This window comes from Danio rerio, chromosome 20 (assembly GCF_052040795.2).
Source record: "Danio rerio strain M-AB ecotype USA chromosome 20, GRCz13ab, whole genome shotgun sequence".
Classification (NCBI taxonomy): Eukaryota; Metazoa; Chordata; class Actinopteri; order Cypriniformes; family Danionidae; genus Danio; species Danio rerio.
This window is the reverse complement of record NC_141040.1, coordinates 2,650,256-2,670,000: the sequence shown is the minus strand read 5'-3', so window position 1 is coordinate 2,670,000 and position 19,745 is coordinate 2,650,256. Positions and strand designations below refer to the sequence as shown.

At 36.4% G+C, this 19,745-nt stretch overlaps 4 protein-coding genes across 12 annotated transcripts in view; 2 read left to right on the top strand and 2 right to left on the bottom strand.

Annotated features, from left to right (window-relative positions):
- il20ra (interleukin 20 receptor, alpha) overlaps positions 1-9,227 on the bottom strand; it is a gene marked incomplete at its 3' end in the record, with an annotated part of 20,662 nt that extends 11,435 nt beyond the window's left edge. Inside the window, 3 exon segments of the mRNA NM_001079676.2 lie at positions 1,992-2,197; positions 2,734-2,863; positions 9,042-9,227. Of these exon segments, the coding sequence (NP_001073144.2) occupies positions 1,992-2,197; positions 2,734-2,863; positions 9,042-9,093 (388 nt within the window). The 5' untranslated portion in view covers positions 9,094-9,227.
- The window catches only part of ppil4 (peptidylprolyl isomerase (cyclophilin)-like 4), an 892,903-nt gene that overhangs the window by 385,937 nt on the left and 487,221 nt on the right, over positions 1-19,745 (top strand). The gene's annotated exons all lie outside the window — the stretch shown is intronic.
- The window catches only part of akap7 (A-kinase anchoring protein 7), a gene marked incomplete at its 3' end in the record, with an annotated part of 498,825 nt that overhangs the window by 328,425 nt on the left and 150,655 nt on the right, over positions 1-19,745 (bottom strand).
- The window catches only part of med23 (mediator complex subunit 23), a 77,784-nt gene continuing 73,395 nt past the window's right edge, over positions 15,357-19,745 (top strand). For 5 of the 6 annotated variants that reach the window (XR_015517578.1, XR_015517579.1, XR_015517580.1 and 2 more), the window contains exons 1-4: positions 15,380-15,552; positions 16,312-16,343; positions 17,455-17,542; positions 18,590-18,714. Coding sequence is in view for 2 of the 6 variants with exons in the window: in XM_087296623.1 (XP_087152749.1) it covers positions 15,502-15,552; positions 16,312-16,343; positions 17,455-17,542; positions 18,590-18,714 (296 nt within the window). In the remaining 4 variants the exon portion in view is untranslated. 6 annotated transcript variants of the gene reach the window in all.

The following is a 19,745-nucleotide window of genomic DNA, read 5'->3' as shown; positions in this document are numbered from 1 at the left end:
GATTTTTACCAAAATTCTCCGCAGAAATAGCAAAAAACGTCCGCAGATTCCGTCTGGCCTTATTTATAAGCCAGCAAAAGCCACAAAGGTAGCCTATTATAAGGCACTGGAAATGTGTCTTGTAGACCCACTAACCCAAATGTTCTGAAGACTTTCTATAGTTTAATGTGAAGCACAGATGAATATTCACATGATTAAATTCATGTTCAGTTCAGCGCTTCCCGCCACTGCACCTGTCAATCATTCTCCATTCATTCACAATTCAAACTGCATGTTGCGTTGATGACAACACGAAAAACTACCCAAGACTATTTGTTTGTGTTAGTTTTAATAATCAGTGGAGAAATGCATTTAGCTCCAGTTTAGGCGAGGGAATGTTTATTAAGTAAAACTGGCCTCAGACGGTTTAGTTTAGTCTGCTTCAAACCTGCAGGAAAATATCAGGCTTTGCTAAAATGCAGGTTATTTTACCAACGACTAGGGTCAATAGTGGTAGCCTAGTACAGATTTTAAAGAAAATTCCTAATATTTCAAAAGGAAACATAAGCTGAACCCCAACAGATCAGATCAATGTCATAGCAAATGCTCAAATAATGTAGCCTATAGTTTACAGCAAGCATCATGTTTTAGTTAGATTGTGCCATCTATCATATACTGTAGGCTTATAGGTCTGTTATTTTTACTAAAGAATATATATTACTTGAGCACCAGAACTATAAAATGTAGTTGGTAAAAAAATATAGGCACAGTATCGGAGTCGGATCTGTATTGATCGATACTCAGAATTTTGGTATCGGGATCAGTTCCAAAAAAATGGTATTGGTGCATACCTAAATGAAACCTTATTGTAAAGTGTAAACTATAAACCTCAACAAGGCCATCTGAACCCCAGTGTTTATTCTGATAATAACCGAGCAGCTGTGCGTTATCTATTACATGGAAAATCTGATTTGAGTTTGAATCGTTTTATTGTTTTATTACACACACAAAAGAGAGTGTGCTGGAAAACTGAATTGATCTACTTGATCAGACGTGTTTATTTTGCAGTAATGACTGTTATCTCACAAATCGCATGATTACTCCTTAAATAGATAAATATGCCACCAGAAAACTCTTGTTTGAAGTGAGATGTACAAGCAAGGACATGGGAAATATTCTTGGCAAAGAACAAAAGAGGGAGGGACTTAATTCTGTGAATCAGATTTTGATGTGGGCGTGGCTCTTTAGATTATGCAGATGAGTGTGAGGTTGAGGGGCGGAGCCACCAGATATAAAACTGCCATAAATAAATGCAGTGCCTGTTTGTTGCATAATATTCCATGTGCTGTTTTATTATAGGACGTGTTATTACTGTCATCAACAAAGGTCATGTATTTCTGGCATGAAAATGAGTGAACAATCATTAACTAACTCACAGTTGATATATGTGTGTTAACAGCAGGGTTCAGCGCTAAGGATTTTTTCTACTGGCCCGATTAGGCCAGCGGTTCAGATTTTTACTTGCCCTGCCAATATAGCTATTTCTTAGCCACATGTTTTTAATATTGTGTCAAAAAATGTATGTGAATCTAGAATTCAAATATTTTTGAAATGTTAATAAATGTATAATGAGCAAATAGTAGCGCTGTACCCACATAAATGACGTTTCAGTGCAGTGTTTCGAAACAATTGCGATTCAGGATTTCGAAATGTCAGTTTGACGTCAGCCATCCCTAACTGCATGTGGAACTCTGTCCCTGTTGGCACGCCTGCATCATTACACATTACACATAAAATTCTTAAAACAAGATGAGTAAAAAATATTTGCTGCGTCCGAAACCGCATACTTCCTGTCTATGGGGATTACAAAAATCAGTCCTGTGATTCCTGTCCAATCAAGCTGCACCGTACTGAACTACCTCAAGACATGCATCAAACTGTTAGGAAGCGTTAAAAGCAGAAGTGCCCAAACTTTTTTTTAAAACGGACCAAAATCCAAGGCAGTCACTCACTGTCTGACAGTGGTCTGAATCTGCCGATGCTCTCGCTCCAGACGGACTGCCCGTGTTTGCTGGTAGCGCGGACTCTTGCGAAGTACTCGTCCCGCAGGTCAAACGTCTCCTGAGACACGTCACATTCAGTCTGAGAGACGGAGATGCACTGATCCACCGGCCTCCATCTCACCTGCTCGGGTATCTTCTCATCCGCATCCCCGTAACTGCAGGAAAACAGCATTAATGTTGAGTATATTCGTTCATTCATTTACCTTCAGCTTAGTCTCTATTTCAGAGGTCACCACAGTGGAATGAACCGCCAACTATTCCAGCAAATGTTTTACACAGCGGATCCCCTTCCAGCTGCAACCCAGTACTGGTAAACACCCATACAAACTTTTTACACACTCATACAGTTCGGCCAATTTAGCTTATCCAATTCACCTACAGTGCATGTGTTTGGACTGTGGGGGAAACCGGAGCATCAAGAGGAAACCCACGCCAACACAGGGAGAACATGCAAACTCCACACAGAAATGCCAACTTGGCCAGCTGGGACTCAAACCAGCAGCCTTCTTGCTGTGAGGCGACAGCACTGCCCACTGCGCCACCAATTACCTATATATAGAGCATTGATTCAGATCAAGTAGGCATCCAAAATATGTACTGTAGGTGTGCCTCCAGGAACAGGGTTGGGAAGCTTAAGAGCTGAAGAATGTGTGTTTGCTGAGACTGAGAGTGTGTTTTATTTCACACTCACATGGCGTACTCCACAGTGTAGACGGTGTCACTGGGAGATCCGTGTCCTGCCGTCCACCTCACCACGTTTCTCAAACTCTCCGAGTAGAAGTGGACGTCTCGCGGCTCAGGCGGTCCATCAGCAGATGACGCTGTTGAGTTAACAAATCAACATTACAGTTCAAGACATTAGCAGCTCTCCTGTGAACATTTCATCCTTTTTCACATACATCCATACAATACATACATAAAATAGTTTAATAACTAATTTCTTTAATCTTTGACATGATGACAGTATATAATATTATACTAGATCATTTTCAAGATGCGAGTTTTCAGCTTAAAGTGACATTTAAAGGCTTCACTAGGTGAATTAGGTTAACTTGACAAGTTAAGAAAATTCGGCAATACAGGCTAATGTGAAAACGTTCCCATGTATACATTTCTGGAGAGCGCGAATTATGTAGGCAGAGCTCCATATGGCTGCATCTCATCTTTAAAACGAACGCTACGGGGGCAGTATGATGTTGCCGCCAGCATCTCAGTGTTTGCCCCGCCCCCCTAACGGCTTTCCCCACCCCCTTTAAAGTCAAGTTAATTGTATTTTATATATAGCACCAGATCAGAACTTCTTTAATAAACAAGATAAATAGCCATATGTAATATCTTATTTACACAATGGCATGTGATTTCTGTCTCTACTTGGTCACGCGATTACAAACTTCTGCTCTCTGAATCGCGCGTGGTAGAGTTCTCACAGACACTCTCTGCTATATAGGAATGAGACTGCGCACCACGTCTGACAGGACCGAAGACGCATGTGCGCTCCTGTATATAATGCATAGCGTACAGCAGCCACAACTAGGGATGTAACGATTATAAATTTTGGTTGTACGATTATAGTCTAAGAAATAATTTCGGTTTCATGGTTATGCATTCATTGATTTCAAAATGCCACTAGTTTAAAACTAAAATTATTTTAAATTTGGATTTGTAGTTCGGGCCTAAATACATATTTGTTGCCGTTTTAAAAGTTGATTTGATTGACTATATAAAAATCTGTGGATTTTATTGATGCATTTATTGGGTAAAATAGCTTTTTACGGTCATTCAATGTGTTTTTGGTCTTTATCAATGCATTGTCACATTAATTGAGTGTGTGCAGCGTTGCAAACGTAGACCCAGTGCCAAAACTGTCAGGGCACTGCTGCTTCAGGGTGCTTTCACACCTAGACTTTTTGTTTCGGAACCCGTCTCGTTTACCCAGTTAGCGTGGTTCGTTTGGCATAAGTGAAACCACCAATTGCGTTCAGATCCGCACCAAAACAATCGGTCCGAGATCTCTTGAATGAGATGGTCTCGGCTTGACTGAAACGAACTCTGGTGCGGATCGATTGTAGTGAGAAAGCAATACGATCCGAGCCCGGTTATATCACAATTGACAAATGATCGTACTGTCGCAAGCAAAATGAACTTTAGTGACGCTTGGCCCAATCGGGCCTGTAAGGATCTTGTCTACTGTCCCAATCGTCTCTCAAGCTGGCCCCAGGCCATCAGGCAGTCCTTATTGTTGAGCCCTGCATAGTGACAGCAAAAGCTGTCTGAGGCTTTCAGAAAAACACAGCAGCCTACAAATCTAGTAAGGACTTTAAAAAAAGATCTCTAAAGATTTTGAAGTGAGCCATTCCACTGTAAAATATAAAATAATAAATGTAAAATAAAATACAAATGTAAAATAATCTAAATAATCTAAATGTCTACAATCTATATAATTTGAAGGTCTTTCAAATTATCAGCCAACATGCCCAGGTCTGGTCATCCCACCCGGCAAGTTCAACCTGAGGGCAAACCACAACATGGTAAAAGAGGTCTCAGCAGGCTATGTGAAAGCGCATGCTTCTACAATCAGAAAGAGACTGCACACATTTAACTTGCATGGGAGGTGTGCAAGGAGAAAACCATTACTCTCTAAGAGAAACATCAAGGCCAGACTGAAGTTTGCCTGAGACAAAGTTGACAAAGACCAGGACTTCTGGAATAATGTTCTTTTGACAGATGAGTCTAAAATTGAATTATTTGGACACTAAAACAGACAACATGTTTGACGTAAAGTTAAACCGAAGGCAGCATTCCAGGAAATGAACCTCATATCAACTGTGAAGCATAGAGGTGAAAGCGTCATGGCTCGCCATCAAAGAATCCATCATGAATTCTACAGTGTGTCAGATACATAATAGGGTATATGACGAGTTAGTGTTTTTCCCATACTGATAAACCTCCGGTGACCTGTTATTGTGAACTTTTTTCCATTTTATACGGCTCCTTTTAAAGCATCGATGTTGTAATGTCATTAAAATACATTCAGTTAAATAAACTTTGGAATTCATTAAGTTGCTCAACGGTAAAACGAGACAAAACGCGGTTTACTCGCACTCTCTCGTCAGAATCGGCAGGCTAGCGCATAAACTCTATTAAATATACTGGGGTAAAATAAATGCTCTTATTATAAAGACATGGCGGGGGGAAATGTAATTTAATGCAGTGCTTCTTGTACAATCTGAGACCCACTTTATATCGGATATCACTCAGCCAGTGGAGATCGCTGATTTTTAAAGAAAACAGACCTTAAACGCGGCGGTTTTTGCATTGCATACAGTTCGCCGGAAGCACTTAACCCAGGTTACTGGCAAATTAAAAGTCCCATTAGCATGCTTTGGCATATACCCTATTAAAGCTGAAGCAGAACTGGACCATGACAACGACCCAAAACATACCAGTAAAGCAACCAAGGACTGCATGAAAACTAAGAAACTGAAAGTCTTAGAATGGCCAATTCAAAGCCCAGACCTTAATCCCATTGAGATTCTGTGAGATGACTTGATGGCTACTTTCTCACAATGCTGTCATTCACGTTTCTGTCTGCATGCTTGCAATTGAGTGTAATATTGCTTATTACTAGGGCCAGACGGAATGTGCAGACATTTTTTGCTATTTCTGCGGATAATTTTGGTAAAAATCTGCGGATTTCTGTGGAATTATTTTGGGAGTATCATGACTAAAACATTAATATGTAAAACAAAAAATAATATATTTTTAACTTTTATTTAATGTTTAAAATGCAACCTGTATTGTGCATAAATCAGATGAACATTTTCATATTAGGCAATAATATTTCTGTAATTAATTTAAGAACTAAATAAACTTAGATTTACTCAAGTAAATAAACAGAATTAATGATGGGCTAAAAATCTGCGGAAAACCTGCAGAATTCTGCACGCGCAGATTCTGTGTGGGCCTACTTATTACTTATTGCATATTGTTACTTATTTCTCTATGTATTATTTATAATACATTATATTATTTCAAATGACTAAAAGGTCAATGAAAGTCACCTTTCACAAAATTCAACACCAGAGCAGAGATCAACATTTCATTATGCAATTCCCAATGGCCAACAAACCAGATAACACTTGTCAATCACAAAATACGGAAACTATTTATTAATAGATTTTTTTTTTACAGTTTATGCACACACCCCACATTGGCATGTGAATCTTCACTTAATGGATTGTCTCCAGTGTTCAGAGCCTAAGCAGGAAACGCAGCGTTCAGATCAAGCATTGTTAAAATAAATCAGATTTTTCTAAACCACAGGAAGAGGCACAACAGGGCTTACAGGTGAAACTGCTTCCTGTTGTTACTCGACATCAGGTTAAAAGAGATCAAATTGAACACATTTATGACATAATGATGATGCAGAACGACAAATGAATCAAAAATAAAAATAAACAAATACTGCCGAAATAATTTGTTTAATTTAAAACTCTAAAAATATTTTACTATTAAATCTAAAATAAAAATGAACAAACAAACAAAACAAATCCCGTGAAATTTATTTTTTATTTCTTTTTAAAACTCAAAAAATATTTTACATTTAAATCTAAAATAAAAATAAACAAACACCACAGTTATTGTGAAAAGCTCTTTAAAAGCTTAAATTTTTATAAAATTTTATATTTGCAAGTAAACAAATATTGTGAAATTGAGCCTTAAATTATTTTAAAATTACCTTAAAATAAACAATAAAATATAGAAATAAAAAACTACTATAAATGAATCATAATAAAACATAAAATGACAATAAAACTGGCAGAAGCTTTTAACCAAAGAATCTTACAAAGCAATAATCTAACAAAAACATGTTTGTAATATGATCATTATTATTATAAAAATAGAAATGTGAGAGAGATTTTAGAGTTGGAAGATCATATGCATTTTACTAAAACTTTACAATATTGTTGCATTAGTTCATGTCTATAAGTTTAATAAAATAATCAATGAACAACACATTTATTACTGTGTTAATTCATCTTTGTTAATGTTAATTAATGGCATTAGAGTTGTTAATCAGCGTTAACTTATTGTGCATTAACTAATGTTAAAATTCAAAACTGTGGATTTTATTCATTCAATAGTAAATGTTTAATTATTAATAAATGCAGCACAAATTCAAGTATTGTTCAATATTAGCATAATAAATTAACCCTTATTGTAAAGTGTGATATGTATTTTAAAGAAAAAACAACAACTAATAGTTAAGAGACTGTGTTAAAGTGATTTCTAAACATTTATAAAACCAAAATAGATAAAAGTGTGTTGGTATTAGAAATATTAGTTGGCATTAGAGCCATTTTAAGACAATAAAAATAGTCTTGGAGGAACCTAATTGTTTGTAATAAAAAAGACCAGGATAATTTTTTATTTTATTTTACTATAATTGCTTCATAAACACAGTAAAAACAGCACTTCATGATCAAATTTACAACATAAACCACAGTAAAAAAGGGGAAGAATCAAGCAGATACTACTAAACATATTGTAAAAACATGCCAATTGATTTATGAACATGATTTATTAAGAAAACACTGCAGCCTGGTATAAGGGGTGGTTCTTTTTTCTCAAAATGTGGACCTTTTTGCAGTTATTCACCTTATTTACAATGTATGGTTTAAATACTGTATTTTAGTGAGATTTTAAGCACTATTTTAGCTGGATTAGCTTGTTAGATCGTCATCAAAATGACATTTAACGACCAAAACATTTCCAAGAATTTAGAATAAAGAAAAATAAATAAATAATTATTTTTAAAATACAAATTCATTACATCATAAATCATTAGAAAAAACAGAAACCTGTTAAAAGTTTTAAATTAAAAACTGTAGCCTATTGTAGCCTACAAACTGGCCAGAACATTTAACTGTCTTCAGTCAGATTTTGGCTATTTGAATAATAAAAAACACAATAACACAATAAACACAATAACAATAAAAGGGCTGCACAATCTTTCTAGCCTCTCTTGTTAAAAAAAAAAAAAAAAAAAACGTACATTTGATTTGATTGAAAATTAATGGATAACAAAAATAGCCATATTAGTTTTCAAATTATTTTAATAAAGGATTTTGTTTGGTCTTAAAGCCTTTTTAATGGATTAATTTCACTATTTATGATGGCATAGCAGTCAAAATAAGACAAATGAGCTCATGTATGGGACATATTCTGGACCTTTGTCATTGAGGGGTGGGTCTTTCGAACCACCCGAACCCCCCTGGCTACAGGCCTGAAATGACAGTATAAAAACTTCACAGAAAAAAATAACATGTGCAAAATTGTTGCAAACAAATATCTGTAAACATATGTGTGTTGAATTTAAACAAACAAATTCAATTTAGTCATGTTCAACTTTGTTTAATTTCAGCCCAAATAAATTGTTTACAACCACTTTAAAAAAAATGTAAATACAAAGAATCATCTTTAAATAACTTCATCTTTCAGTGCATATATTTGTGCCAATAATCAAAAGTACTTTGTATAAAATTATCTAACGTTAGTCAAAAAACATTTGAATATTGAGTAAACAAAACAACGTGTTCTATTAAAATATTTTGTAAATTTCCAGTAAATATGTCAAACTGTATTAGTAATATGGATTGTTACTTCATTCTGACAACTTTAAACACGATATCCTCAATGTTTAGTTTCTTTCTAAAGCCTCAGACTCAAGACTTATTCAATAAGTTAACTTACTGTCCAATAATAAAACCGTATTAACTTACATGAGTGAAAAGTCTATCAATTCAGCTTTCAGTCGACGTATACTCTCTCAATATAAAATAATACACTGGTTTTGTAGTCCAGGGTCTCATTTCTGAATATTTAATAATCATATAACAGCTTTAATGATAATTTAATAACTGTTATAAACGTATCAGACACATTTACATATTTTCCAACGGCGCTCTCAGACTGGAGAACGAGAATAAACAGATTTACCTGACAGTGCTCTGAGGAGAAAACACAGACAGATCGATAAAACTACATCCATCGCTGAAGTGCTGGCATTCTGCCGGGTTTTCTGTTTTTTAAGCTGTGTTTTCTGCTCTACATGAAGCTGGAGAAGTTTTCAACACACGGCCGTCTCTCAAAGTCCATCTTCTTCTGCTCAGGTGTTCGCGAACTGAACTGAAGTGCGCTGCTAGGCGGCACGTGACCTTGCCGGAGCCAATCAGAGAAGCGGATACGCAACGCCAACGCCACCTAATTAATATTCATGAGCCCCAAACAGCGATATCTTTAATTTGAATATTCAATTAATCTTTAATTCTCTTGCGATTTTACAATGTAGATTGTGTCAAAGCAGCTTAACATAGAAGTTCTAATAAATTGAAACTCTCTCAATCCACGTTTAAAGGCTGAAGTTCACTTTAATTCAGTTCAGTGTGGTTAATTTTCACTGCTGAAAGTCCAAACACTGAATATATCTAATAATAAACGTGTTTATTGCTATTGTTTCTTCACGAGGTATTAGCACTTAGCTGTAGAAGTGCAGTATTTGTTTGTAAACAACAACATATAGGCTATAATTCTAGCAATCCTAAGAAAAATTAAATTAAAGTTTACAGTTCAGATTTCAGATATAATACGCAAATATTTAGCAACAGCATAAATAGTGAGTAGGTATATATAGGAACAACGCAAAATAATTAATAATAATATGCTAACTTTAATGCTTTGCACTACTTAAAAATATGTTTAATAGCTTATTCTGAAAAAGTGACGTCTTTTTTGTATTGTTTCTCCTTAAGATATTAGCAGTAGCAGAGCGATGTGTTTTCATTGTAAAACATATGAAATATATAAAGTATATACTATAGGCATGGGCCGGAATAAGATTCTGACGGTGTGTTAACCTTGGGTAAATTGTTTCACGCCATTGTGATTACTGCTCTAAAATATATTCTTTATAAATGTCTAGGTAAAAAACAAAACATTTTTCGACATTGAACATGTTTTTTTACATTAAAAATATTTAAAAAACAATAAACATATCAGGTAAAATAAATCATTGACTTCTGCTCTCTTCATTGGTTTCAAAATCATAGATTTCTTCACAGCTTGAAAAGGTATTTTTGGAGGTCTTTCTTTTCTCTGGATATAAAGTAAGTCATTGCACTGGTCAGGTCTATAGCATGCTGGATGTTGGTTTAAGCAATATGTTTTTTATATGTTTCCTAAATCATGGATTAATAGCCTTTGATGTGGAGGGTCCTTTTCTGCTGTAGATACTGTGTTCTCTAAAATAACCTCAATAAAATAGTCATAAAAAAAATTACAAATACCTAAATGGTATAACAGATTTTTTTTACAGTTTTAAAACCTTGACTTTTCAAAACCATGGTAAATCTTAAGACCGGTTATCATCCTATGCCTATACTATTCTAACAAAACAACCAAAGAAATTTGTCAATAAAATAGCAAGTTTACATTTCAGATATAATACACAAAACAATTAATAAAACATGATAAACCCAAAATGTAAGTTTAATGACAGGCCTAATGATCATTTAGCCTAAAACTACTTTTAATGCTATGCACCATTTTACAATATGTGGGTTACACTTTTTTTTGATAGTCCCTATCGCACATTTTGTTGACTAAAAGTTTGCAACTACGTGCCAAATTCTTTTAATTTGAGTTTTAGTAGACTGTCTGCTTAATATCTGTTGATACTGCTCCTTCAACAGACATTTAACTGACTAAAAGAAACTTAGCAAGTACATGTCAACACTTAAACTAACCCTAACAACAACCTAACAGTTTACTTATAACCCAGATAGCATACAAATGTGGGCCACTTTAGGCAGTTATGTGGCCCAGATAGAAAATTTACCAATTTGACCCAAATGATGGAGGACACATGTGGGCCACAGTTGGCAAAAATGTGGCAGAGTCATTTAAGGGTAATCTGGGTCTAAACCTAAAGTGGCTCACATGTGCAAGTGTAGTCCAGTTATCACGTATGTGGGCCACTTTTGCAAATATTTGGCACAGTAAACTCTGGCTATTGCGGCTGTGAGCCTAAAGTGGCCCAGAAAAAATTTGGCAAATGTGGCCCAGTTATTTTAAAACATATGTGGGCCACTTTTGGCGAATATTCGGCACAGTAAACTCTGGCTAATGCAGCCGTTAGCCTACAGTGACCTAGAGAATATATGAAAAATGAGGCCCAATTATCTTAAAACAAATGTGGGCCGCTTTTGGCGAATATTCAGCACAGTAAACTATGGCTAATGAGGATTTGAGCCAATAGTGGCCCAAAGAAGATATGGCAAATGTGGCCCAGTTATTTTAAAACATGTGGACCACATAGACTAAAGTCACCATCATGGGGAAAAATGTTTGCTTTAGTTGGGCTCATAGCCCTGAACCTCTTAATATAAATTTTCTTTTGGGCTGCTGTAACTAAGAACTTGAAAAGTTTGTTCATTACAGCAAACAAAATGAGGCGGAGCACAACCTGTGATCAATGTTTAATCCATTATTAGAAGTAATAGGCCAGATCTGGGCCAGAAATTAGCAAACTGTGGCCCACAATAAGATCAGTTCTGGTTTATTTGGTTGAATTCTGGCTGATATGTGGTATTGCTTTGTTTTATTTGTGGCCCAGATCTGTCAAACAGGAGCAGATCGTCCTAGAGCCATCATTGCATTCAGTATGTGGTCCAGATGTAAGTGTCTGTTGTGGGCCGAGTCTGGGCCAGGATAAAAGCAAACTGTGGCCCAGTATAGGGTCAGTTCTGGTTCATTTGGTTGAAATCCGGCTAATATCCCTGCTGAAAAATCCAGCTTAAACCAGCCTAGGCTGGTTGGCTGGTTTTTGCTGGTTGACCAGCCTGGTTTTAGAGGGGTTTTGGCCATTTCCAGGCTGGTTTCCAGCCATTTCCAGCCTGGTCTTAGCTGGTCAGGCTGGAAAATTACCAGCCAAATCCAGCTAAAACCAGCTTGACCAGCCTGGTTTAAGCTGGATATAGCTGGTTTTGGCTGGACTCCCAGCTTGGCTAGGCTGGTCAAGCTGGTTTTAGCTGGTCATCTCCCAGCCTGACCAGCTAAGACCAGGCTGGAAACCAGCCTGGAAATGGCCAAAACCCCTCTAAAACCAGCCTGGTCAACCAGCTAAAACCAGCCAACCAGCCTAGGCTGGTTTAAGCTGGATTTTTCAGCAGGGATGTGGTATTGCGATGGCTTATTTGTGGCCCAGATCAGGCAAACAGGAGCGGACCACTCAAGTGCCATCATTCCATGTGGTATGTGGGCCGGATTTGAGCCACATGAATTTTCCTAGCTGGGATTGCCAATATATATTTTTAAATCTTACATTCTGATTAATAAACGTCTTCATTGTTATTGTTTCTCCTTAAGTTAGTTAGCAGTTAGCAGTATAGCATTACGGTATGTCAGCAGACTGGTTTTACAGGTGTGACTTCATTGCCTGAATGGCAATTTGTACGCCTCATCCATCTGTTTCTGTGTGGAAGACTATTTTCAGTACGCTTTGTTTACTTTGACTAAAACTGTGCTAATGGCCTTCTGATTCAGGTCAATCGACCGTGTCGGTTTTGTGGGTTGGCGTTAGTTCTCATCATTGTGTTGGGTCCCCATAACAGCGCTTTAGTTCCTCTTTCATGGATCTGAAAGTGAAAAAATTAGCCTGAAGTACAAAAGATCTGTTCTTTTGTCTTACACGATGTAAGGGAAGTGATTTTACAAATCTGTTATTGTGGCATATTACATTTGAGTAATACAGTTCAACCCAATTCCCAGAGATGTGTTGCGGCTGGAAGGGCATCCTCTGCGTAAAAACTTGCTGGATAAGTTGGCAGTTCATTCCGCTGTGGCGACCCCGGATTAATAAAGGAATTAAGCCGACAAGAAAATGAATGAATGAATGAGTTCAACCCAAAATGAAAATTCAGCCATTGCTTACTGATCCTCTGCTTGTTCCAAACCTGTTTGAGTTTCTTATACAGAGTAATGTTGGCGGAACAATTTTAAAAGCATTTTCCCTATGTTGTTTTGTAGCCTACATATTTTGAGTTACAGCCTACTACATGCGATTGTCTTTCATTCTCACTGTCAGATGTATAAATAATGGTTTGCAGCACAGTGACAAAGTTTAACGATTTCAGATGAGATTTAATGAGGGAAATACAGACATCTGAGTAAAAGTACAGTTCATTCGTTCATTTTCCTTCAGCTTAGTCTCTAATTTATCAGGGGTCACCACAGCGGAATGAACCACCAACTATTCCAGCATATGTTTCATGCAGCGGATGCACACAAGCTTTAACTCTGTCCACAAATTTTCTATAGGATTGAGATCAGGGCTTTGTGATGGCCACTCCAAAACATCCATTCTGTTGTCCTTAAAGCACATTTGAACTCATTTGGCAGTATGCTGAGGGTCATGGTCTGTTTGGAAGAGCCATTTGTGGCCAAGTTTTAATTTCCTGGCTGATGTCTTGAGATGTTGCTTCAGTATTTCTCCATAATGTTTTTTCTTCATGATGCCATCTATGCCGTAAAGTGGACCAGTCCCTCCTGCAGCAAAACAGCCCCACAACATGATGCTGCCGCCCTCATACTTCACAGTTGGGATGGTGTTCTAGGCTTGTTGATTTCCCCTTTGTCCCCCAAATGTAACACTGGTCATTGTGCCCAAACAGTTTAATCTTAGCTCCATCAGAGCACAGCACATGTCTCCAAACATGAGTCTTTTTCCCAGTGTAATTTAGCAAATTGTAATCTGGCTTTCTTGTTGATTCTGGCTTGCTGATTTTCCCATGTTGTCACACAGGGAAGCAGTGTGTTTGAGCTTTTCCTTAAATACTATTCTACAAAAACTTTAGTCACATTAACATCTGAAATGGTTGTGGGCCTTTTTATACAGCGTATGTAAACTTCTGCTTCTAACTTTATATATATATAAATAAATAAATAAATAAATATATATATATATATATATATATATATATATATATATATATATATATATATATATATATATATATATATATATATATATATATATATATGTATATATATATATATGTGTGTGTATATATATATATATATGTGTGTGTGTGTATATATATATATGTGTATGTATATATATATATATATATATATATATATATATATATATATATATATATATATATATATATATGTGTATATATATATATATATATGTATGTATATTTATCTATATATATATAGATATATATATATATATATATATATATATATATATATATATATATATATATATATATATATATATATATATATATATATATATATATATATATATATATGTATTCACTCTGGCCTGCTTCGTTTCTTGTGCATCTGAATTGTAAATACATTCATTTTATTTTCAGCTTTGTCCCTTTTATTAATCCGGGGTCGCCACAGCGGAATGAACCGCCAACCCATCCAGCACACGTTTTACGCAGCGGATGCCCTTCCAGCTGCAACCCATCACTGGGAAAATAGTGAAATACTATCACATTGACTTATACAAATAAAAGCACCTTAGATTTCCAGCAAGTTTTGGTATTTTTGTGTTGCCTCCTTTGAAAATGCTGTTGAAAATAATTAGTGTTTTAATCCACTACAACACTGACGGATTGACTGTTTGGTTAGATAGACAGACTAACCGCAGCAGACTGAGGACATCTGCTGGTTACATGGGCGTAGTGCAAAAAGTAAAACTAAAACTACACAATCGGTGCTTGCTTGGTGTAAACGGCCTTAATATTGTTAAATAAACATTCAATTTCAGCCCTAAACTAGTCTTCGATAATGTATTGATGTATTGAAATACAATACATTTAGTTCAATTATATGAGACGCAAAGTTTAAATATAAGATGTGTCATTGAAAATGTATATCTATCATGGAAAAGTTTGTATCTCTCTCATGTTAATATATTGTCTGGAGGTTTTTTAGATGTGTCCTGTGTCTTTGCAAAGTCCTCAAAGTGGGGGGAGGGGGGCAAAAAATTCAGGAAGGCTGATGGCTGAAAACATTATTATTATTATTATTATTATTATTATTATTATTATTATTATTATTATTATTATTATTATTATTATTATTATTATTATTATTATTATAAACACATGTAACTAAATTACAATATACCACATGCCAGAGAGCAAGACAAGAAAATCTTTTAAACAGATTGTTCGACAATGTCGGAACCATGGTATTATGAGTGTGTGTTCCTGCCGGAATGTTTTCAGCGACGCTCGAGCTTCTGGTGTTTCAGTTCTGGCGCTGCTCTTCTGTTGTGTTCATCAGAGCCTCATCCAGCGTTTATTAAAAACTACAGCGCACACTTTCATTTCAGACATGGACGTATGAGTGTGCGTGAAGGTGTGTGCTCGTGATGGCGGTCCCGATGGAGACTCAGCTGCAGAGCATCTTTGAGGATGTAGTGGTGGGTGATGCAGCACACACACTTCTCATTCATTCATCACAGTAACAACAACAGCAGCAGTCACATCTCAATCATTGAGGTAAAGTGGGTTTGATATTCGCACATTCCTTCATTTAACGTTCCCTAGATATTATCTACTGTGCTAATTTGAATATAAGGTCTAAAAGCAGATGTAAATATGACTTAAAACAACATTAGCACTATTTAATTGACTGTGAACAGTGTTGTACTTTGATAGTCATTGGCTGCTAATATGATTTCACTATTTAGAGTTTACAAATAATACTTTTCTAAAATTATATTATTAAGGAGAATGTCCGAATATAAAACCAAATTTACCTAAATATCTCAATCTCAAAGTGATAAGCACACCATTGGGGTAAAATTAATTTTATATTCGCACATTTGAACTTTTAAAAAATATATATATTATTTCTGAAAAGTATAATTTGCAAACTCTAAATAGCGAAATCATATTAGCAGCCAATGAATATCAAAGCACAACGCTGTTCACAGTCAATTAGATAGTGCTTATGTTGTTTTCGAGTCATACTTACTAGCTATTTTAGACCGAATATTCAAAGTACCATGGTAAACAACACAGGGAGCATGTCAGAAGTTCTCACTGAGCGAATGTGTGAATATAAAATAACTTTACCTCACTAGCTAAGCTGTACACAGCACAGTCTCATGTATAACGGCTAACTGATGTCAGACTAATGTACACATTTTAACTTTCAACCGTTTTGTTTACGTCAGAAAACGGAGGTGATCGAGGAGGCGTTTGCTGGGTGAGTAGACTAATAAAACACCATATTATAGAGCGAAAACGCACAAGGGCTGCACGATACTGGAATGTTAAATATTAATTATTATTTATTATCTGCATATTTATATTTGTGTAATAAAAACTAGTGTAGACGTGTCCATCTGTGTGGTTTTGGAGACGTCTGCATCACCATAAGGGGCATAAGAACAGGACGTGTGCTTGATATAACTCAGATTTCTGACCACACTTGGTTATTATTGTTCATTTATTCCTTTGCTGGAGATTAGAACTGAATTTAGAAATAGTTTTGAAACACATCTTTGTGCTAAACAAATGAAATTATATATGTGGGCTAATGGATGTGTTCAGTGGAGAGAGTTTCCTCCACCAAAGTAAAGGAGTAAAAGTAAAGAGAAAGTAAAGAGGCTGAATGGAGGAGGCTCGTTCTTTATCCTCTCGCTGCAGATGCTCTGTTTAACTGTTTTCTCGCTAGTGTAGTGTTCAGTTGTTTCCCTTACAGAGTTCGCCTTGTAAATAGCAAATCCACCATAACACGACGCAACTGACTCTTAAAGGGAATGAGAGAAGAGACTCTGATAGGTTTATTACACGTTATGCTCAAAACACACTCAGAACTCATTAAGAGAATAAGCTTAACCCTGTTAGACCGTGCGCCGCGGCGCAGTGCGTAAGTGGATTCAGACATGCCCTTAATGCTTTTGTGCCATGAGCTTTAGACTTTGCACCTAGATCATTAAAAAAGAGCCTAATGAATAAGTGGAAACCTGTGAAGATCTCCTGACAGGCTGTTGTTATTTTCCTCTCTTGACTCGACTCCACCCACTAGTGTTCAGTTTTAGCTCTGGGTTCAGCTTCTAGCCAATAGCAGAACAACAACTACTAGGGAGGCGGGGCTAAAGATAGTAAGGCCCCATCTGATCAAATCTGGTCAAATTTACATAAACAACCAATGCATCAAATAAATGTAATTTATGACACGTCTATGATTTGTATATTAAATATATAATCATCACGAGAACGATACTTTTGCGATATATTGTGCAGCCCTAAAATGCACACTTATAAGTGATAATGGATACCTAAATTATGCATATGTGTGTGTGTGTGCCCAGCATGTTCATGGACAGCCCTGAGGATGAGAAGACCAAACTCACAAGCTGTTTAGGAGCCTTTAGGCAGTTCTGGAGTACCCTGCCGCAGGTCAGAATCAAAACACACACACACACACACACTCACACATGCACCCACTCACACACTCAGAATCTCTCATACACTTGTTCATATGCACACTTTTAATCTCGCGTGCACACACACACAGACTTGCTCACAGTTGCTCATATGCACACACTTGCACTCACACACACACACGCATACTCATATGAACGCGCACACACACACACACACATTCTGTTGCACAAACACACACGCACACACACGGATAAATAGATAGACAGACATTCGGACACGCCCTTAATGCTTTTGCGGCCTGCGCTTTAGACTTTGTGCCTAGATCATTAAGATAGAGCCCAAAGTGTTTATAGTGACCAACATTATTGGTAAAAACAAAAGAGGTTTGATAAAATGAGCTAAAAAAACTAAGGTTGCAATTTTTTGATCCTGCATTTGGCATTTGTTTACTTATGTTTGCATTATTTCAAGGTGTTGTTTGTTAAATCTCCCTTTGGAAAACAGCTTCACAAGGGTCCATGTTTGCTTTGTGTATCACAATATTGCATAAAGCTGCTTTATAAAAGAAGTATAAGTGTTGCAAGATTTCAAATAATTATCTAATTGTGACTTTTCTGACTGATATTGTGATTTAATTATGTGAAGTTTCAGCGCGGTATTCTCAATATGAGAATAAATAAACGCACACAGTTAAAGTCAGAATTATTAGCCCCCCTGAATTTTTGTCCTCCCCTGAATTATTAGCCCCCCAGTTTATTTTTATTCCCAATTTTTGTTTAATGCAGAGAAGATTTATTTCAGCACATTTCTGCACATAATAGTTTTTATAACTCATCTCTAATAGCTGATTTATTTTCTCTTTGCCATGATGACAGTAAATATTATTTGACTAGATATTCTTCAAGACACTTCTATACAGCTTAAAGTGACATTTAAAGGCTAATAATTCTGACTTCACCTGTGTATACAGGAAGTAAAACATTGTAGTTTTTGATAGTCAGGGAGAAGAGATGTTGTGTGAGCTGTAAATGTGCGGTGTGTGTGTTGGTGTCCTTGCAGGAGTCTCATGAGCAGTGTGTGCAGTGGATCGTGCGCTTCATTCATGGTCAGCACAGCCCCAAACGCATCGCCTTCCTCTACGACTGTCTGGCCATGGCGGTGGAGACCAGCCTGCTGCCACCCAGGTACACACACACACACACACACACACACACACACACACACACACACACACACACACACACACACACACACACACACACACCATATTGCTAAGAACACTGGTAGAAATGCAACTCAACCCAGGACAAACAGCATGGTCTTTTCCATTTCCTAAACAGTTAAACTAAAATGATTCAGACTTTAATCTCAACTAACTCCTATCCTAACAAAGCGTACATCAGCTGAAAGATGAGTTGTTCACCCTGTATAAATCTCAGTGTTAAAAAAAATTACACTTATGACTAGGACTGCACGAAATTGGAAAAATCTGACGTTGTAATATTTAGTTTCTCTGCGACATATATTGTGATATGAATACAATTTTACCAGATGACTTGACTAGCTCTATTTGGAAAAATTCATAGGTTTAAATTGATTGGGCTGATTTTATATAGTAATAAAAAAAATCTACAGGGTAGGGTGGGCCATTTATACGGATACACCTTAATAAAATGGGAATGGTTGGTGATATTAGCGTCCTGTTTGTGGCACATTAGTATATGTGAAGGGGAAAACTTTTCAAGATGGGTGGTGACCATGGTGGCCATTTTGAAGTCGGCCATCTTGGATCCAAATTTTGTTTTTTAAATAGGAAGAGGGTCATGTGACACATCAAACTTATTGGGAATTTTCCTGTGTGAATTGTAGCCTTAGTTTTCTGTTAATAGCTGAGCGAAGCGGCACCCGCTGTGGTCTTCTGCTGCTGTAGCTCATCTGCTTCAAGGTTGGACGTGTTGTGTGTTCAGAGATGCTCTTCTGCAGACCTTGGTTGTAACGAGTGCTTATTTGAGTTACTGACTATGTTTACATGGACAACAGTAATCGAATTATTTGCTTTAATCTAATTAAGACAATAATACGATTAAGGCGTTTACGTGAGTTGCTTTTTGAATGTTTCTTTCATGATCGCGTTTTACATGTTATAGCACATACTTAGATTAACGTCATTGCGTCACCGCACTATCCGCATTTCCTCCAGAGTTTCATGTAATTT